The 22,456-nt window shown below is 42.1% G+C and overlaps 1 protein-coding gene across 1 annotated transcript in view; it reads left to right on the top strand.

The window, feature by feature from the left end:
* The window catches only part of hivep2a (HIVEP zinc finger 2a), a 30,131-nt gene extending 9,035 nt beyond the window's left edge, over positions 1 to 21,096 (top strand). Inside the window, 8 exon segments of the mRNA XM_084000948.1 lie at positions 127 to 656; positions 3,062 to 3,219; positions 8,520 to 8,695; positions 9,986 to 10,087; positions 11,808 to 12,639; positions 14,158 to 14,257; positions 16,409 to 16,528; positions 17,671 to 21,096. Of these exon segments, the coding sequence (XP_083857074.1) occupies positions 127 to 656; positions 3,062 to 3,219; positions 8,520 to 8,695; positions 9,986 to 10,087; positions 11,808 to 12,639; positions 14,158 to 14,257; positions 16,409 to 16,528; positions 17,671 to 18,456 (2,804 nt within the window). The 3' untranslated portion in view covers positions 18,457 to 21,096.
* Positions 21,097 to 22,456: the final 1,360 nt, after the last annotated feature.

Raw genomic sequence — 22,456 nt, forward strand, 5'->3', positions numbered from 1 at the left:
GGACTAGAAATGAGACATTTTGACAAGAAATAAGACAAATATTCTTGGAAAGATTTGGAGTTTTTGCAGTGTAAATAAATATATTCCAATGCATTGACGAATCGATATTTTTCCAAACCGCTGCAGGTGGGCGGGACTCCCCTGAGGAGCTGGACGTGGACGATTCAGCTCTAGAGCCGAGCTGCAGCCCCCAGTCCATGGTCTCGTCCAACGACGCCGAGGACGGAGACAACGCGAAGCCGCCGTCCAGCAGTAAGCTCCCGGTCAGCATGCTGGTGCAGCTCGCCGCCAACCACCAGCAGCCCGGAGCGGCGGCGGCAGCGGGGCAGACGCTGCTGTTCGGCGACGTGGCCGCAGACGTGCAGCAGTTTTTCCAGTTCCCCAGCCTGCGCACCACCAGCCGGGTCAGCTGGTGCTTCCTGAAGTACACCAAGCCCAGCAGCGCCCCGGCCGGCCCGCGAGGCTCCGTCTACGGCTCCTGGAGCGTCAACACCTACAACCCCAACCCCCTCAACCTCAGCACCAAGGCCGCGCTCGCCCTGCTGCGCTCCAAACAGAGGAGGAACACCGACCTCATGTTCACCACGGCAGCCATGTCGCCTCCCAGCTCCGGGAAGCTGGTGTCGTCGGTGGCCTGGAAGCTGAGATTTGATCAGGTAGGTGCAGAGAACAACACACAAACACCTAATTGACCCTTTGTCAAGTCCCGCCCTCATTCATTCAGAAATTTTATCTAATAGGATGAACCCCTTGAGAGGAATGCTCTCGTTTTCGAGGGGGTCCTAATATACATTACAAACCAAAAAGAGACAAGACACAATCAACAATCTACAAACATACAACAACAAAGACAACAGACATCAACACAGACATAAAAGAATTTAGTACAAAAAAATGGACACAACCTCTCGATGGCCGCAAATGGCCATAGAGCCTAAATAAACTAAGAGAAATGTAAAATAATAACATAATATTCAAATTGAAATTACAGTGTTACAAAAAAAAAAAAAAAAAGATTGATATAAATCATCTGAAACTTGTGCAATTTAACTCAAAATAAGAAGACACAGAATATTTAAACCTATGAAAAGAGGTCAATGAGCGTAAATTTAAAGGAAGATTATTCCAGTCTGAAGGCGCTTCCACGGTTACTGTTGCTAGGTTGGACAAACAATGGTCATGGAAGGGTTAACTCCCATTGGAAACCATTGAAAATTAGGCAGATTTAAATAGCTTATAAGGAAAATGTGATCTAATTTATACATCAGAAAAATGGTGTCCGTGATAGAAGACAGACGTGGCTAAAGAGCGATTAAACGGGCATTACATGACTTTTCCCGAAAAGTGGGGGAAAAAATCATTGTTTTGGTCACTCACTAGCTAGTAGCTAACGATGCTAGCTAACGACGCTAGCTGACATTAGCTACAAGTTAACGCCGATGTTTTTAGTGTGTTTTACAGCTGTAAAAAAACGACTCTAACACAAGAGATGGTAGCGGAAAGCTGACAAGAGGAAGGTTCAGTTGAGGCCAAGGGGTAAACTGAGAAAAAATGAAGGAAGCCTAACAAAGTAACCAAGAAATGAAAAGGGGGGGGGGGGGGGGATCATTGTTTTGGTCACTCACTAGCTAGTAGCTAACGATGCTAGCTGGGTCATTCCAGAATTGGAGGACATTTCATGTCCCACCCATTCATTTTCAATAAATCATGCATGAAATTCCAAAACTTGCATTTGTGGTGAAAATTATAATTACTCTGAGACAAAATATAAATATAGTTATACAAAAATTGGTTCCAAAATATTATTTAAAATACAAAATAACTCTAAGCACCCCCTAAAATGGCCTTTTTCTCTTGTCCCACCCTCTTAATGGCCAACATGCATGTCAAATAAAGCGGTTAAAATAAGTTTAAAATTTTAATTTTTTTGTATGATTTTGTTGATTTATGTCTTTTGTAAGTGTAAAAACACTTAGTTTAATCATAAACATATTTTAAATAAAAGTAATTTTGCACAAAAGTTGTGTCCCTCAACATCCACGCAACCCTGTTACCAAAACCTTTTTAGCAGAGAAGAAGAAGAAAAAGAAGTATGAGACACATGACACAAAATAATTTGTATTATCAAACTGTTAGATAATAGCATGGGTAGACACAAGGTAAGTCCTCTCTTCTATTTTTCATATTTTTCATATTTTGTCTGCCCTGATTGAGTGCGTCACTCTAACCAATGCAACCCTGTTACTCATATTACCAGAATAAGGCAAAATATTTTCAAAGTTTTCTTTGTTCCTTTAAATAACTAAGTTTGTTCTCAACCTTACAGTAACATTACATTCCATAGCTAGCATCTTTCTTCTGCTAAACAGCTGACATAAGCATTGATTTTCAACCCTGTTACTTGCAACCCTGTTACTCCAGAGTAACAGGGTTGCGATTTATGTCATAATCTACAATCAAAAGTAATGAATCTATTCAACCCTGTTACTTTGTTCAACCCTGTTACTCTAATTTCAACCCTGTTACTGTGTAATTTATCTTAAAATTATCTTAAATGACTGTATCAGCTCATGAGGGTTTATCCTATTGTCATTTTGGTAGTGTGTATGATTATATTCATTATGTATTTTGGCAAATATTTATAGATAAATACTTATATAATACCTTTACAGGTTCCTGAGTATTGGTAACAGGGTTGCACCAAGCAGCACACACAATATATAGAATATCTAATAAAAAATGTCACTTTGAGTCCTGAGCTGGCCAAACATAATTATTTGATGATTAATTACCTGTATTTCTTAAATATATAGCAGAAAATGATCAAATAAATAGTAAAATTTTGAGGTGTTTCAGTCCTTAAATGTCCTCCAATTCTGGAATGACCCAGCTAACAACACTAGCTGACATTAGCCACAAGCTAACGCCGATCTCCCGTTTCTCCTCGTAAAACTTAACGAAGTTCAAAAGAAGTTCTAGAATGAATACTACTAGAATGAATAAACTAAACCTGTCCGTCCGCTCCGTACTCCTCACCTCCTCCGTGTCCTCGTCTCTACAGCTGAAGCCGGAGCTGATGCCGGTCGACGTCAGTCACTTCGGGAGGAAGATGAAGGGAGTGGTGTCGTGGGACCGGTCGAAGGAGGAGCAGGTGGAGAAGGAGGTGTCGGTCAAACAGCCCGCCAACGAACCGACACGCATCAAGATCTTCGAAGGCGGGTAAGTCCAACAAAACACACACACACTCACACACACACACACACACCTCCTCTGATTGGCTGAAAATAGAGCAGATTTCAGTCTAAAACACTCGGAGAAACCAAACCCTGCAAGTTTTAGGATGGTGAGGGAATGACTGCTTCGTTGTGACATCACAAAGGGACAGGAAGTCCTGACGGCTGGTTTTAAGGCTCAGTTTCTGAATACAGGCTGTGTGCATTTCTCTGTGGACTGAGGCTTTGATACTTTCACAGTATTAATATAGAACCTAGAGCTGCTTTATAATCACACTACACATGGACATCTACCTTTATACTGTATGGAGCTTTAACACAAACATCTACCTTTATACTGTATGGAGCTTTAACACAAACATCTACCTTTATACTGTATGGAGCTTTAACACAAACATCTACCTTTATACTGTATGGAGCTATAACACAAACATCTACCTTTATTTTGAAGGAGCTTTAATACAAACATCTACCTTTATTTTGAAGGAGCTTTAACACAAACATCTACCTTTCTAACAATATGGCTGCTGCTGTGTGTGTAGTGAAAACACCACGTCGTCGCGCCGTCTCTCTCTCTCTCTGATCTCCGTTGTTTCCCTGAACTCAGCGGAGCAGTAAAATCCTCCGTCTGTAGTCGACCTGGTCACGAGCCGCAGACTCGTTCGGCTGCTGCACTGATCTCTTTGTTTCATGGGGTCACGAGCTAAAAAAAAAGAAAGAAAAAAGAAAAAAAGAAAAAAAAGAAAGAGGAACCAGAACCAGGGCAGCGTTTCCACCTCTGGGTTCAAGTCTCTACAACTTCTCCCTCTGGTCTAAAAACAGAAACCGCAGCCAGCCGCGGCCCGCTTCCAGCTCCTCTCATTCCTTTACATGACTCGCTTTTCTTTAAACATCCCTGTCAGACGTGATTTTTCTGTCCCGAGTGAACCGGCGGTGAAACACTTGGCAGCCGGATCGGTGCATGAGTCCGTCTGTCACGGTGGGGAAATTACCACCAACCACCAACCACCACCGTCAGTCAGTCAGTCAGTCAGATGCTGCTGGTAAATGTCTGTCTGTCTGGCTGTCTCCTCTCTGGGCTTCACGTTCAGGAGGAGGAGGAGGAGGAGGAGGAGGAGGAGGAGGAGGAGGAGGAGGAGGAGGAGGAGGGAAAAGAAAGAAAAAAAGAAAGAGTCTGTTTTCTTTGTGGTGGAAGAAAGAGTGAGAGCGACGGGTGAATTGTGCCGTTTCCTGTCCTGTCTGCAGCGAGCGGCTGGAGAAGTGGCTGATGGGTAGTGGAGGGCCTCATGTGTTGGAGGATCAGGTAGAGCAGCAGCAGCAGCAGCAGCATTAAAAGGATAGTTCACCCAAAATTGAAATTTCACTCATTATCTACTCACCCTCATGTGCACTAAGGGCTGGGAGAAGTTTCAGAGTCCTCCGTGGCTTCTCTGAGTTACAGGGGGTCTCGGCGTAGCAGTGCATGTCCATATGACGGTTGCAAATGGATACCAACTGTCTTCGTAACAAAAAGACACACCAAAAAACATCCAAATACCTCCATGCTGCTCGTATGTAATGTCCCTCTTGTATTGAAGCCCCGAAATGAGAAATTGCTCCACCGGTCCGAGATTTGCACTGACACTGGAAGAGCAGTGAACCGAGACACTGGGAGCTTCCGCTACAAACAAGTTTAAAATATAGACTTATTTAATTTTTTTCGGAACAATTTCTCATGTCGGGGCTTCAATACAAAAGGGACATTACAGACGAGCAGTATGGAGGTATTTGGATAATTTTTGGTGTGTCTTTTTGGACAAAGAAAGTTGGTATCCATTCACAACCATTATATGGACAAAATTCTCACAGCTCTTAGTCGACATGAGGGGGAGTAGATAATGAGTGAATTTTGAATTTTGGGTGAACTATCCCTTTGATAAAACATTGTAAAAACAAATGTAAATGCACCCGAGTTAGCTAAAAAAGCTAGTTTTCATCGCCAGTCCGTCTGCCTGATGATAAAAGGCAACCTTTAAAAAAAAGCACCAGTGAGCTAAGCAGCAGCAGCAGCAGCAGCAGCAGCAGCAGCAGCAGCAGCAGCAGCTCTGGACGTTTACACAGCTGCGGCCGCTTATGAAAATGAATCAGTGTGATGATTGTTGTGTTTTGTTCTGTTTTATTCGCCGCCGCCGCCGCACACGGTAAGATCATAAAGCGGCTTCGCTTTCACAGCCATGATGAGGCGTTCAGGGGACGTGGGAGAGAAAGGAAAGAAGTCGGCTCATCATTTAAAACAGCATGAACAATCATCATGACTGGGATGTGCAAAGGGGAGGTATGAAACCCAAAAGGGCTTCTATGAAAACCTCACCCACATATTCAAAAACCAAATTTGTTACAAGTTAAAAACAAGAATACAGGGAATAATTAAAGGGATAGTTCAACATTTTGGCAAAGTGGCCCATTGCCATAATCCCTATAGTCATAGCAGTAGGTTCGTTACCTTTAATTGTCGGTGCAAGCTGTTTTTAGAACGGCGGAGCAGAGCCGTGAGCTGCACAGAGCTACGCTACGGAGGCTCATTATGGGATTTCTTGGTTTCCCTCATCAAACTCATCAAATACACAATCCAACAACTCCACAACGCTCTGGTGGACAAGTTGTGACCTGCACATTCACCACGCTATGAGATAGTAACACAACGTTACCACACAGAGTTGTTTTAGAGGGAAATTCATGCAAAACCACTGATGCGCGTTGCCTTCAGGGACAGTTTTTCACCAAGCAGTCTCTGTATTTCCCTCTAAAACAACTCTGTCTGGTAACGACAATTAAAGGTAAAGAACCTACTGCTATGACAATAGGGGTTATGGCAATGGGCCACTTTGCCAAAATGTTGGACTATCCCTTTAATGTATGTGTGTGTGTGTGTGTGTCTTTTCCTGTTTGTTTGCTTTTATTCACTTACTGAATCCAAAACGTCCTTTAGGGACAAAAGAGATTTACTTCACTGTCTGCTTCATTTAATAACTCCTCGTATGTGTGTGTGTGTGTGTGTGTGTGTGTGTGTGTGTGTGCGCGCGTGTGTGTGGTGAGGGTCATATTTACATGTTTGTGTGTTTGTGTGTGTGTGTGTGTGTAACCTTGGCTCTGTACTGTACGACTATAAAACGTTACGAGGCTGTAGGAATGTGCGGCGCTGCAGGCGGCTGCAGCTTCATTTTCCTTTCAGGACGGATTCCTGAGCTCTCTATGAAAATAAAATGAGCTTCATGTGACTTTAATAACATCATAATTAATATTTAATAGTTTCACTTTTATCAAACTAAACCTCAGATTCAGCCTTTTATTGCTGCAGGATCCTCGCTGGATCCTTATTGGTGGACGCCAGTAAACAGAAATATAAAAATATTACCGTGCTGTAAATCTGTCGTTTCACAAAACTCTTTTATTTTTATTGAACGACAAAAACTAAATCTAAACACAGAGAGATTTACCTGAATATAAAACTGTCAGATGTGCTGTGAGTTAAATATTTCAGTCTCATCGAAGTGAAGTTGAGATGTAGAAACCAGAAAGGTTTTTATTTCTGTTTCTCCAGCTTCGACTCGTTCAAGAGGAAAACACTTCAAACTATCTCTGCAAATAAATACAAATATAAATGAATAAATAAAAAGTTCACCAAGACTCTATAAAAAAATAAATCAAACTAAATCTGCAAAACCTCAACAAAACAATCTGTAAATATTAAATTGTAATGTAAAAATCAATATAAAATTAATTTAAAAGTCCACAAATTCAAAAACATTTCAAAAGAAGAATCCATAAAAATGTCCCTTTCCTCAAAATGTATTATATATTAAAACTATCCATGTTTATTAACGTTGTTTAAAAAACCAATAAAGATGCATCAACCATAATAAAAACATATTTCAATTAGAATTAGATAAATTCATTCAACTTTACTGTAAAATAATAATAAACATGTTAATGATGTAAAATGTATACAGATGTTTAAAAAAGAAAAGAAAAATGTTGTTAAAATATTTTAAACAGCTGCTGTCGGCGACTGATGATCCACTTCGCTGTCATCTGGAAAAGTGAGTTGTGATGATGTTGAGGTTGCCGCAGCGACAGGTCCGACTGTGAAAAGGATCAAAGATCAGTTTTCATCTCACAGCTGGAAAAAAAAGAAGGTCACACAGAGGTCGAGTCCAGTTCTGGTTCTGACTTCACTTCTGCTCTCGTGTCTCATCCTTTCACTTCTTCTTCCTCTTCTTCCTCTGTTCTTCTTGAACTTTCTGTTGTGAATAAACATCCTGTAACAAATCAAACTGTTATATACAATATAATAAATATATAAAAGATAAAAACATGACGTTGCTTTAATCAACCATAGAAACCTCAACATCTCCATCAGGAACATGAAGAGTCTGAGGATCAATGAGCAACATCGATGACATCATATCAAATACAATTTTTTAATATAGAAACGACCCTTTAATGCTGCAAATTCACATTTATTTTCCAGCACCAATAATTTCTGTTAAAGCTCCTTCAAAATAAAGGCCTATGATTGTATTAAAGCTCCTTCAAAAGAAAGGTAGATGTTTGTATGGAAGCTCCTTCAAAATAAAGGTAGATGTTTGTATTAAAGCTCCTTCAGAATAAAGGTAGATGTTTGTATTAAAGCTCCTTCAGAATAAAGGTAGATGTTTGTGTTAAAGCTCCTTCAGAATAAAGGTAGATGTTTGTGTTAAAGCTCCTTCAGAATAAAGGTAGACATGTGTATGAAAGCTCCTTCAAAATAAAGGTAGATGTTTCTATTAAAGCTCCTTCAAAATAAAGGTAGATGTTTGTGTTAAAGCTCCTTCAGAATAAAGGTAGATGTTTCTATTAAAGCTCCTTCAAAATAAAGGTAGATGTTTCTATTAAACCTCTGTGTCAGCAGGTGTGTGTATTAGACAGTGTGTGTGTGTGTGTGTGTGTGTGTGTGTGTGTGTGTGTGTGTTCCAGCTGCAGGGCGGTCGACCATGACCTCTGACCTCTCTGTCGAGGACACACACACACATACACACACTCACACACACTGATTCTCCTTCAGGTCTGAATAAACTCTGGTGAAATGAAGTGAATCTTCTGGCTGAATAATTCAACTCACCTTGAACCTTGAACCTGTTCCACTTCATATTCTCATGTTTACATTGTGTTTCTGCATTAATTCTCTCACGTGTATGAATGAATGAATGAACGCCGCTCCGGCCTCGTGACCTCACCGCCGCCTGTCTGTCTCACCTTGTCCCGCAGGTACAAGTCCAACGAGGACTACGTGTACGTGCGCGGCCGCGGCCGGGGGAAGTACATCTGTGAGGAGTGCGGCATCCGCTGCAAGAAGCCCAGCATGCTGAAGAAACACATCCGCACGCACACCGACGTCCGGCCCTACGTCTGCAAGTTCTGCAACTTCGCCTTCAAGACCAAAGGTAGGGCTCGCTTAACCCTTCTTCATTATAATGATGTATAACGATGATGTCCCATGATGCATCGCTTTCATATGTTTGTTTTAGAAAATTATAAATGTTCCAAAAACCCCAGAAAGACGAATGAAGCTTCTGACTGGACGTCCAGATGTTTTGTTCCAGTGTGGAGGAACATCTGGTCCAGGTTCTGGTCTGGATTTATTTAGCAAAACTGATAAATAATCTGATAAATGAGATTCTCACAAAATGAGGAAAAAAAAAAACATTTGGTAACAGTTGTTGGACATTTTTATCGTTAATTCATCTTTTATAAATCATTCTGCCGATACTGATTTTATTTTTTATGTTTTTATTTAACCTTTATTTAACCGAGTCAAATGAAAACCAGTTCCAGGCAACAAAGACAACAACATGAAACATACATAGGTACATTTAAAATAAAATTAACACAATTCGATCTCAAAATGTAAAATTATAATATGCACTTATACTTTTTTACTCATTTCTTTCTTTCTTTATTTTTAGCCACATGGCTCTTTTCCACGTCTCGTCCCATTGTCAGGTTGTTATTGAATAAAAACGACAGATTCAGAGGAAACTAGACAAAATGACAACAGAGCATTAAACCATTAACAGAAGAACAACATGGACTGGGAGGTTCGCATGAGATTAACCAACAAGAAGAATATAACTTGCTGTGTTTTACTGCATAATGGCCGTAATAAATATGTTGGAATTGTCGACTGTATTACAGATACACAGATACTAATGAGTCTTTTTCTCATCTATAATATATTTAGTTTTTCTATTTTCATACAATGAATTTTAATCTTCTAAGTGAAATTAAAAGAAATGTAGATTTTTTCCTCTATATTTTTTGGTAAGAAATAATAATAAAAAGAGAAAAGCATTGAAAATGGATGGATAGATTAAAACTAAAGATCCAGAGTGAAGTGTAGTCGTGAACGAGGTTTAAAGAGAAGCTGCTACCTGCCTGATAAACTCAGACTGAGTTCAGAGCAGCTTCAGTCGTTATGTCATTAAACCACATTTTGTAAAAATTATATGTCGTTAGTAAATTAGTAATTTTGTGGTTTTGTCCTTTTTTTTGTTTTCTTTCTTTTTCTTTTCCTCCGCTGCTGTTTCCATTTCACCCTCGTTCCTTTTCACTCGAGCGTCGCTGCAGCCAAACAAGCTCTGGTTTCCACCGAGGGTCATTAAATGCTGTGTGTGTCTGTGTGTGTGTGTGTCTGTGTGTCTGTGTGTGTGTGTGTCTGTGTGTGTGTTTTGTAGGAAACCTGACCAAGCACATGAAGTCGAAGGCTCATATGAAAAAGTGTCTGGAGTTGGGAGTCTCCATGTCTTCGGTGGAGGACAACGAGGCCGACGACGGAGGTAGGAAACTGGGCTATCTCGTTGCCGTGGCGCTGGAACAGGGATAATTAGTGTAACGGGAAGCAGAGTCAAACACTTGACACACAAACCTTAAATAAAACGCTCCGTGTTTCCTGAACTCGTCTGTTCTGAAGCCACAGTTTCAGTTTTTTTCCTTCAGTTTCCACATTTAAATATTTTTTTCCACTCGACTCCAAACTTCCAAACGTCGATCAGCTGATTCTGAAACGATCCGATCGCTGCGGTTTGTTTCAGAGCAGCAGGGAACTTCAGGTGGATCTTGTAAATGTGGATACGGGAGAGAAACTGGACACAAATCCTCCTGGAAAACTGGAAAATCCAGGATTTCTTGGAAGGAAATGTTGTTTTTTATGTTTCCTCATGTAGATAATCTGTAGTGTCACATTACACAGTTTAAGAATCTAGACAAAATGATTTCTGCTCAGCCAAGTGTTCAACTCTTACAGAATAAATGAACTATTTAAAGATACAGTTCGTTTTTTATACAGAATATTTAATATTAAACATCAAAATTATTACAAATGAAATAAAATAAAAGTGTAAAAGTTGTGATTGGTTGCGATAGAAATGTCGGCCATCTTTAAATGTGTAGTAATATCCTTGTGAGCCTTAAGCCCCCCCACATACGTAGGCGTACTTGACTCCGCGGACGAGGCAGACTCAATGCGGACCCCAAGTGGATGTCCGCCGGACCCATCCGCGCAAAGCTCAATTTTTACGACCGCGCGGACTCTGCGTATGCGTACTCAGTGTCACACAAACTGCTCGGCGGGAAATCTTCTCATCGACCTGTTTTAAATGTGACACCGTACGCTCGACTATGAAACCTCAAACGTCCGCGGACAGTGCGCGCGGCTCTGTGGGGGCCGTTAGAGGCACCCGTAGGTGTGATACGGAACAAACAACAAGAAACAAGAAGCAGTTTTGAACGCGACTTTGTTCAACTGTTGAGCAGACGAACAGTAAAGTTACGCTAATAAAAGAAGTCGGCTGTCAAGCCTCATCAATATAACACCATTGTTTAAATAAAGTTTATACAGTAAATTCAGTTCTCAGATCAGTTTGTGTTATTGGCTGTATTCGTAACCGCATACTATACTGCTAGTACGTACTGATTTGGCCAAAATGCAGTATGCAAACAAAAGCAAAATCTGCAGAATGCGAATTATTCCCGGATGTCGTACTGATTCAGAAAATATCTCCAGTATCTGACCAGCTGCTCTTCTGTCCAATACACACAGGAAGCTTCACTTTTCATTCAAACTAAGTAATGCTACTGCCACAATTGTTAGATTTCATCTAGTTAGTTAATCAGTCAGTTAATTAGCGATCGTTTTCTCCCCTGGGATGACGACGGAGGTTGGCCGGCCGAGCAGCTCTGCAGACCGGCAGACCGTCTAAACAGTTACTTTCTCACATGAACAAATATTAAAACTTAATAAAGTTACGTAATAACAGCGCTAGAGCGGGAAATAAAACAGCTTTTCGCCTGTTTTACAGCTACTGCTACCGGTTGCAGCGAAATGCATTCTGGGAAACTCGTATACTGCATACTGAATCCCACATTTAGTATGCAGTATACAGTACATACTGACGCAGTATGTAGTATGTAGTAGGTAGTACGGTAGTATGCGGTTTTGAAAACAGCCATTGTCTCATTGATGAACTCTTCCTCCTCCTCCTCCTCTTCCTCCTGCAGACGTGGGTGATGACGGTCCGCGGTCGGAGAAGGTTTCCCGGGCGGCGATGACCGACCACCAGTTCTCCGACGCCGACGACTCTGACGGCGGCGAGGAGGACGGGGACGAGGTGGACGACGAGGACGACGAGGAGGACGACTACTACGACGGCGACTCCACGCCCAAGACGCGGTCGCGCTCCACCAGCCCTCAGCCGCCGTACGGCTTCTCCTCCTCCTCCTCCTCCTCCTCGCTGGCCGTCGCCGTGGCAACCCACCTGTCGCCGCTGCTAGGCAACAACAGCAGCGCCACCACCACCACCAAGCCGCCGCCGCTGTTCGGCTACTTCACCACGGTGCCGAGCATCCACATCACCACTCAGGAGCCGCCGCCGCCGCCGCCGCCGCGGTGCGTTCAGAGGCCGCAGGGCGTCCCGCTGCTGCTGGCGCCGCCCATGGACGAAGACTCCTCCCCCTCCCCCTCCTCCTCCTCCCGCCTCTCCTCCCCCGGCCTCGACCACCACTCCGGCTGCCCCTCCCCCGCCTCCCCCTCCCCCTCCTCGCCCTCGGCCCGCCGCTACCTCTCCCCTCGCCGCGACATCTCGCCGCGCGGCCACCTGTCCCCGCGGCGCGACGCCTCGCCGCTGCGCCACGTCTCCCCCCGGCGGGAGCTGGGAGGAGGAGGGGGAGCGGGGGGGAGTTACCGGCGGGAGCTGCTCTCCCCCCTCTCCCGCCCCACGTCGCCCGCAGGAAGAGACTTCAAGCGCGACCTGTCGCCGCGGGGGCGCCACCGCGGCGTGATCCGCCCGCTGTCGCCGCGCCGAGGGCTCCACACACACCTGCACCACCAAAGGTGAGAGGATGATGCTACGACTGTTGCCACGGTAACAGAACTCAAAATCTTACCAAGAATATTTGTCTTATTTCTAGTCAAAATAAATCTCATTCTACTTAAAATAAGACTCATCACACTAAAAGCAGCTTGTTTTTAGACACTTTTTACTTCTTTCAAGCAGATTTTCACTTGAAATAAGTAGAAAAATCTGATAGTGGAGCAAGTTTTTCTTTCTTACTACAAACACAAAACAACTTGCTTTCACTGGCAGATTTTTCTACTTATTTCAAGTGAAAATTTACTTGAAACAAGTGAAAATGATCTAAAAACAAGTTCATTTTTAGGTGATGAGTCTTATTCTAAGTGGAAAGAGATTAGTTTTGACTAGAAATGAGACATTTTGACAAGAAATAAGACCAATATTCTTGGAAAGGTTTAGAGTTTTTGCAGTGCAGTGAAACCACAAGCAGCTTGTTGACACAGTTTACAGGTGTTTGATTAAAGGACGATTCCACTCAAATTCAACCTGGGGCTCTGGTTCATAACAACTAACTTATAGAATGAATCATCAGACAGATCTGTTTACATCCCATAAAACCAGACAACGTCAGATGTCTTCTAACAGACACCGAGGGGTTTGTTCACTTCAAGAAAGACGACATGTTAGGAAACAGAGCTGGTTTTATGGGATGTAAACTAAGATCCGTCTGCTCCCATTATACAGGGACAGACTGAAGGACAGGAAACAGTAACAAGAAAATCTAAACATTCATTCTGTTAGAGCTGAAATATTAGAAACTAGCGCCCAGGTTGAACTTTAAACGCCTCACATCACCGACACAAACACAACGTGTAGTTTTCTCACTCAAGATTTAACAAATGAAGAGCAGTCGACTGTTTACTCTCAACGACATGCGGTGAAAACTGTGAATAAGCTGCAGATTTTGCATTTAAAACAAACTTGAACTTAAAATATGATTTGCAACATTGTCGGCACCAGGGCTGTGTGATACTGCAAAACCTAGTATTGATCCAATATCAAGTAAATACAGAGCCACTGTTGATACCGTTGATACTTTTTACTTGCAATACAGTTTTACTATTATCTACTTTTAGGGAAGAGAGATGCATCATAATTTATGACGTGGATACATCATCAAAATTAGAATTGTTAATGATCATTGAATTATTTTGTAATTTGTCCTTTAATTAATCAGGATTATGTTCATAATAAAACACTCTGCTAGAGAGAGGAGGGTGTTTAAACAGCTGCTCTGTAACGAGAGTTGTTAATGTAGAGAAGAGAAACTGAAACTTCAGTACTGATCAATACCAATACCAACGTTGGTATCAATACTATCGATATTTTAGATTTGTGTTCCCTCAAAGCTGAACCTTTGACTGTTTTTTATGTTTTTATTTGATTTTCTACGAGAGCAGCTCACATTATTAACATCTGTGTGTGTGTGTGTGTGTGTGTGTGTGTGTGTGTGTGTGTGTGTGTGTGTGTGTGTGTGTGTGTGTGTGTGTGTGCAGCCAGCAGCGGGGCCTGAGGCAGACTCATCAGACCGGCGTCCTGGCTCAGGGAGAGCTCGGCATTCTGGGACGCCACCGGACCAGCACAGAGATGGAGACGGTGAGAGACTGAGAGCTTCCTCCACTCCTTCACTCCTCTCCTCCTCCACTCCTCCTCCTCTCCTCATCCCTCCATCACTTCTCTTCTCTCTGTTTATTCTCAGACGTTTCCGTCCAGAGCAGCTTCTTCTTTTCTATCGTCTTTGTTTCACTGGGTTAAACGTCGTGTGAACTAATCACACGTTTGGCAGCAGCAGGTCTTTGAACGCAACACGTGTTGAATAAATCAGAGTTTTATTAAAGCAGCAGAGGAGGAGGAGGAGGAGGAGGAGAGGTGGGATGAACCTGAACTTCTCTTTGCCGTTTGTTTCCACTTGTTTGTCGATGAGAACAAAGGGTAACACTTTACTTGAATAGGTATTCATAAGATTGACATAACACTGTCATAACCATGACATAACAGCTGTCATAACCATCAATGAATACTTATGACAGCTGTCGTTAAGTGTCATTCGGTAAGTTATGTCACTTTTGATGCAAAGTTGACATTGTTTGAGATGTTTTTGTTCTGACAACTTGACATAAAGACAATTTAAACTGTCATAGCAGACCTAATGGACAAACTTTAAAAATTCTCATAACAAGGACATCTCAAACAATGTCAACTTTGCATCAAAAGTGACATAACTTACCGAATGACACTTAACAACAGCTGTCATAAGTATTCATTGATGTTTATGACAGCTGTTATGTCAATCTTATGAAACCTATTCAAGTAAAGTGTTACCGAACAAAGTGAAGTCGTCGAGATGATTCTTGTTTTTCCTCCGTTAGTAGATTTTTTAAAACACTTGGTGAAGTGAGGTCGGCCGATGGAAACAGAGGAGAGTTTGGCAGAGCGAGGCCTTCAGGGAGGGGAGGGGGGGCGAGCGAGGCAGACAGACAGACAGAGAGAGAGAGGCGCTGGGGTTTGGGGGTAATGGGATCTTGGCCGTCGGAGCTGTGGTTAATAACGCGGCTGTTTTTCCTCTTAAGAGCTGAAGCTCAGACTCTGCTGCTTCCTCCAGCCGCCGCTTTGATCTGCCGTGGTGCGTTCAGGGTCCAGGAGGACGTTTGTTTGCTGCTGTTTTAGTTTTTCCTTATTTCATATTTGTTTTTCCATCACATTTAAAGGGATATTCTGGTGTAAGTTTAACCCATGCCAGCCAGATAGAGACACACTGCTGTCTATGGAGCCAAGAGCAAAACCGCCACTCATAACCACAAATAATGCTCAGATCAGCATCACATTTTATTAACAGTACAAACAGGGTTCCATCCCATAATATGAAGCATCAAACACCTGCTAGCTTTGCCTGGTTACTATTGAAAAGAGACCAAAACACAACTCACCCACTCTCCTCCAGCTGCTTCCTACTAATGCAGAAGCCCTGACGAGTCGATCACCGAGTGCAGTAGAAAAATAAAGAGTCCAGAGACGTTTAGTTCCTAAACTGCAGCAGCTTTTCTGACTGTGACAGTTTGATAAACTCAACTCTGTTCATTTCTCTGTTTAACACTCGTTAGTCATTGTTAGAAACAGAGAAAAACACTGGAAGCAGCTGGAGGAGGAGAGTGGGTGAGTTGTGTTTTCAATAGAAACCAGGCAAAATCTACTTTTAAATTACAAATAAAATGTAATTTTTTAACAGCTCTCACTATTTCTTATTTTTAACACATTGAACATCAAATAAATACACTTAGAGCGTTGCCTGAACAATAGCACAAAACAAGAAAAATGAATATAAACATATAAACAGGAGATTAACAGACACAGGTGACCTATCAGGAAGTGATGTCATCAGTAACTCGACTGTCAAAATAAAATCCAATTAATAAACTAATAAACTTAATAAAACCATTTTACTGGTATTTTTTAACTACAACACATAAATGAACTATTTCAAAGCAAACATTGAATAACGTGGAAGAGAGTGGGTGAGTTGTGTTTTGGTCTCATTTCAATAGAAACCAGTCAAAGCTAGCAGGTGTTTGATGCCTGGTATTATGGGATGGGACCCTGTTTGTGCTGTTGTTGGTTAAACTTACACCGGAATATCCCTTTAAATGTACGAGCAGCGTCCAATCAGAGAGAGACATGCTGGTGATGGTGAAGATGATGCTGATGATGATGATGCTGATGATGCTGATGATGATGCTCTTGTGTCTCCAGGAACATCGTCCAGGTTCGCCGTCGCTAGGGGAACAGGACCAGGCCAGTAACCATGGTAACCAGTCCAGCCCGCCTCAGCAGGTGTTGTTCAGTCACCTCCCTCTGCACTCGCAGCTCCAGGTCAGTTCATTTTTTAATTTGTTAATTACAGTTAAATCGACACATTAACCATCATCAATAATCAATACACTGATTATTGATTGATTATTGATTAAGGATCAAGCCCTGTTATTACCTTTGAGAACCACCCACAACCTGTCCACAGATATTACTGTATTATTAGTTAAAGCAGAAGTGAGTGATATATTTGTGTTAATATAAGTCTTAAATAGTTATATCTTCCGACAGCAATCACTTACATAGAGTGTTTGGACTGAAACACGGGTCTCTCAGTCACTCTGCTCTGCTCTGAGCCGAAGAGAAAACATTTATCGTATCCTACAGTTTTTATCCAATGAGGAGAGAGAACGGCATGCAGGGCTGTGTGTGCAGCCAAGGAACGCCGTGAATGTGGTGACGTAACGACGAGGACTGTTATGGTGCGTTCAAGGAAACTCGTATTTTTCCGACCGTGAAGTGGTACCAGTTCGATCTGGTACAAGTTCACGGGTCAGAAGTTACGAGTGGCCGTTATAGTGACTTTCACCGGTAAAACAGGTCGGAAAAACACGAGTGGGTTGCCTGGAACGCTACAAAGTCGTAAGTTGTGACTTGAAGCTGTAATTTACGATTTCAAAAGCCTGCCTGGAACGCAGCATTAGCCAAAACGACCGGATCACTCACTTCTGCTTTAACTCTAAGTACTTCTATGTCCTTTAGTTTTTTTTTCCTCCTTATTTGTGACAAACTGACTGGTTGCGTCTTTACGTAACCTGATGATTGACGTCTGTCGATCACTTTTTCCCCCTTTTTTCTTTTTTTCTCCGATTAAAATGCATCCAAGTCAGGATCTAAGTGACTTCTAAGAGATATAAAACCCAGAGAGGACCAGGGTTATTATAGTAGTATTTATAAACTACAACTAAGACTAAATAAAAACTACAACTAAGACTAAGAATAAATACAAACTAGTCAATTCCTCTAAAATAAAAACTAAACTCAAACTGATTCATCACTTGTTGAACTCACTAAAACTAAACTGAAATAAAAAATCAAACTGAAAAACTAAATAAAAACTCTCAGCTCCTCGTGGTTTTTACTCTTTTCATGAACAAATATTGTACAAATAATTGACGACCATCTGTGTTTTGTTTTTGTTTCAGGTTCGCTCACCGTATCCCATGATCCCCATCGGTGGGATCCAGATGGTTCACTCCGTCCCGTTGTCCGTGACGACGCCGCTCCGCCACCAGGGGGCGGAGCCTTCGCTGGCCGCCCGCCTGTCGCTGCAGAAGAGCACGTCGGAGGACTCCACCAGCAGCGACTTCACCTCCTTCATCGTCGAGAGAGGAGGAGGAGGAGGAGGAGGACAGAGAGGAGGAGGAGGAGTAGGGGAGTGGGTGAGGGAGTCGCCATCTCCTCACCCGCTGCCGGAGAGGGAGGGAGGGGGAGGGGGAGGAGGGAGGCAGGAGCAGGAGGAGGGAATCCATACCTGCACCAAGGCCATCGCCTCCCTCTGCATCGACTCTGAGGATGGAGGAGGAGTAGGAGGAGGAGGAGCAGCCCCCACCTCCTCCTCCTCCTTCCCCCCCGATTTCTCCCCCGACTCCCACCCCCACCCCCACCACCACCACCACCACCATCACCATCAGCATCAGCTCAGCCGCTCTCCATCCATCTCCATGTCTCCTCCTTCTCCTCCTCCTCCTGCTCCTCCTCCTCCTCCTCCTCCTGGGATTCAGCACTTTAGCCCCTCCCTCCCCTCCTCCTCCTCCTCACCCTCACCTTCTCCCTCACCTTCCTCCTCCTTTGGCTCCTCCTCCTCCTCTCCTCACCCTCCTCACCCTCCTCCTCCTCCTGCTCCCAGCCCCGGCTCGTCCGACTCGTCTAGACCTCTGAAGGTGGAGAGAGAGGCAGAAAGCACAAAGAGGAGCAGAGACGTTTCGTAGAAGAGGAGGAGGAGGAGGAAGAAGAGGAGGAAGGAGGAGAAGAAGAAGAGGAGGAGAAGAGGAGGAGGAGGAGAAGAGGAGGAGGGATTTGGATAAAAGGAAGGGATGAAGTGCAACAGAGAGAGAAACTTGACTTTTGCACACTTTACACACATTTCTTGTAACTCAGTTGACACACATGCAGACAGACACAAAAACACACACACATGCACACGCACACACAAACACACACACACTCTCTCTCTCACACACACAAACAGACACGCACACACACACAATGCATACAAAGAAACAGCTCTTGTCAAAAAAAAAAAAGACTAAACCTGAGGCACAGGCTCTTCCTCCTCCAAAAGGGGGCGGGGCCTGTGTCCTAAAAGGGGCGGGGCCTATGTCCTAAAATGGGCGGGGCCTATGGGCGCAGACCACAGACTCTTATTTAAAGACTTGTAGGAGGAGGAGGAGGAGGAGGTTCGAGCCCCTCCCACCACCAACCAACACCAACACCAACACGAGCCCGACCAAAACTCTGCGTTGCGTTTGAGGACTGTGGTTAAAAAAAGGAAAATTTAAAAAACGGTACGACAGACAGATGATGGACAGCTCCGTGTGCCTTTTCTTTCATCAGTCGTTTTGTTTTTGTTTTTTGTTTTTTTGTTGCTTATATTCTTATAAGCAAACGAAGCAGGAAGGTTAATGTAAATACAATACTATCACGTTTTTGCGTATCAGCTTTGTAATAAATGCAAACCCTCCCTCCCCCTTCCTCCTTCTCTCTTTCTCTCTTTCTCCCTCTCTTCCTCCTCTTTTTGTGTTTTTTTTTCAGACACCTTAAAAGTCTCTACGAGCGATGTGAAGTTATGGATATTACTATTACGTACGGTTGCACTAAAACATATTTTTATATGAGTGAAATTTAAAAACATGGCTTTTTTGTGTACAGCAGCAATTCTATATAATACTATTTATTATTGTTACCATGTTTCATAAATTGTACATTTTTTCTTAAATGTCGTGGATGCCTTTTTCTATGTAAAGCATGGGTTTTTGCTATGGCTTACATTAGGGCGAGGACATGTACACTGTACTATGGCTTTATATGTTAGACCTATTTATATACGTCAGAGTGAGCGCCCTCTCCTCCGAGGTATATACACATAGAATAAGACTATTTACCCAGCATATGATACATACAGTATATAGACTCTATCAACTGTCTATCTATCTATCTATCTATCTATCTATCTATCTATCTATCTATCTATCTATCTATCTATCTATCTATCTATCTATCTATCTATCTATCTATCTATCTATCTATCTATCTATCTGCACTTAACATTTAGAATGACATTCACATTATTACGGTTTTTGGGCGTTTGCTTGTACATTTTCTCGGCTGCTCTTTGTCCCCTGGTTGTGATTTTAATTTTTTTTTTTAATTTTTTTTTTTACTTCTTTTAATTTTGTGATTTAATTTTGAAATTCAACTTTTTTCTTCTTCCTCTTCTTCTTCTACTTCTTCTTCTTCTTGTTTTTAGACATTTTTCGAGGCTCAGACTTGCTCTCAGCATTAAGTGAATGAACATGCCTTCTTGCACCGTGGCATTCTGCTCTATTGTTGGTTTTATTACCCCCCCACTCCCCATTCCTCCTCCCCTCCTCCCCTTGTTAACGCCGGCCTCCCACAGCGTTCACCAAACGCCTAACGTAGCTCCATGTTCAGTCAGACAAACTTTTATTCTTCTGACGTGACTTCATCTAAACGGGGAAACATTCCAGCCTGTAAATATCCCTCAACACGCACACACACACACACACACACACACAACACGAACACACACACCTGTCAATCAGCCCACTCAGACTCTTATTTATTGGCTTTTACTTCCAGGGACTCGAACACAAACACATGCACCTTATATTTGTCCTTGAACGTCCCTGATCTCAATAATAATAATAATGATAATAAAATCGATAATAATATTGATAATGATACATTTAACAGTTGTGGCATTGAGGCTTTCTGCACAGCGTTTTCACCCCCTCCCCTCCTCCTCTCCTCCCCCCTCCTCCCTTTTGTAGCTAAGCAATATTCAGCCAAACTCTGCTCGGCTGCAGCAGGGAGTGAATTTGTTGCAAGGCAACAACAGCGAAACTTAAAAACTCGTATAAATCAGGAAGTGAAGGGAGCAGCGGTGAGTTGTGGTGATGTCAGCGACACAACAACTCGTTTTTATTCTCTCTCTATCTCTTTCTCTTTCTCTCTCTTTCTTCTCTCTCTCGGTGACAGTTGTGGGCGGAGTCGGGCAGGCTGCAATGTGAGTGTGTATCTCTGTATCTGTATCGGTGTGTACTCGACCAGTATATCCTCTCTTCTTACCACTTTTTTCTATTTGGCTCCTCCCTCTGTTTATGTACACTTATCATGACTACGATGATGTCTTTAAAAAAAAAAAAATCTTTCTCTCTTTCAAAAATATCAAAGCACAAGTCATTGTATAGAAATGACAACAATACAACAAAAAAAAGGACAAAAAAAAGGTAAACGTGCATTTAAAGGGTTAACGTTTGTGATGGTGTTCCGTGGAATTAATACAAATATCATGTATGACCCCAGTTGCAACAAGGAATCGCAGTAGAAGTGGAAAAAATGGATTGTTGTTTTCAAATAAATATGAATACAATAGTTTGTTGGACTTTGCAGCTTCATTCACGCTCAGCGTTCGTTTCCATGTTTGTTTGGTTGTTTATATATATTTTGTTTTTTAATCAAATCAAATCAGTTACAGTAACTGCTCCATTAAAGATATGCAAATATAACCAATAATAAATCATATTCAAAATGTAAAAATACACTCTGTCAATAATAGGAAACAGTTTATTCCTAATCAATATTTACAACCCACTAACAGTAAATATGAGTATTATCACAACATCCAGATGTTTTGTCAATGGAAAAGTTGTTTTCTCAGGTTTTCATCAGTGTTCATGAGGTGAAGTTTCTCTGCAGGTCGATGACTGATGCGTCAACACTCTGATACAACAGGGAATTCATCATTTATTAAAGACACTCTCCAAACTGTTTAATGAAGAGTCTGAATGACCTCTGACCTCTGACTTCAGGTCAGCGCCTCGTGACAGATCAGAGTCTGTGGAGCTGAAACAGAAAAAACTCCCAAAAGCCGTGATGACTCATGATTTAACTTCATGTCTGAAAAACGTCCACAATCACAGAGACAAAGAAACAGAAACAGTTCATTAACGTGTTAAAAACCAAGCCTATTTTCTAGGCCTTTTCTCGAAAATTGTATATCCATAATAAAATCAGTATATCTCTGTAACCACAAGGTCTATTGAATACTTTTGGTGTAATAGTAAAGGGAAAAAATTAAGAAATTGTTGAGATGTGTAAATTTCAGTATATGTGTTACTGGTGAAGAGTAAATGAAGATGACACAAAGAAAAAATTTAATAAATTCAATGTTCGCCTAAAAGAAAATCATATTTTTGATGAGTGTCCTTTAGAATAATGCTACCAAAGCTCAAACCCTCTATAAAATCATTGTACAACATATGAACATTGTCTCTGCAGTGGTTGATTCTGATTAGAGTAATTGAAGCAGGACAAAATTATTGAAATTTTACTACAAAATATTCAGGCGAACTTTCTAAAATGTCCATTTTTGGCACAGCTTGGAACCACCTGCCACTATAAACCATTGTTTAATCCTTATTTGCATAAACTAACTGAAAAAGAATCAACCGGGACTAAATAACAACTCCTCTCTAGGCCTCTGTGTAAATATGCACTTAGAAACATGGTTTTTTACACGTTGTAGCCCAGCTTCTGCTATATGACTATATTCTTTCATAATTAGTGCAGTGGTGGCTCTGTGATTGTTCTGCATGTTTTCAAGTCCCCCATATGGAGGAAAAAATAACATGATTTCTGCTTCTTCTTTCTTCTTTCACACTGAACATGAAGAGCTCCAAAGGTTTA

This window comes from Trachurus trachurus, assembly GCF_905171665.1.
Source record: "Trachurus trachurus genome assembly, chromosome: 24".
Taxonomy (NCBI): domain Eukaryota; kingdom Metazoa; phylum Chordata; class Actinopteri; order Carangiformes; family Carangidae; genus Trachurus; species Trachurus trachurus.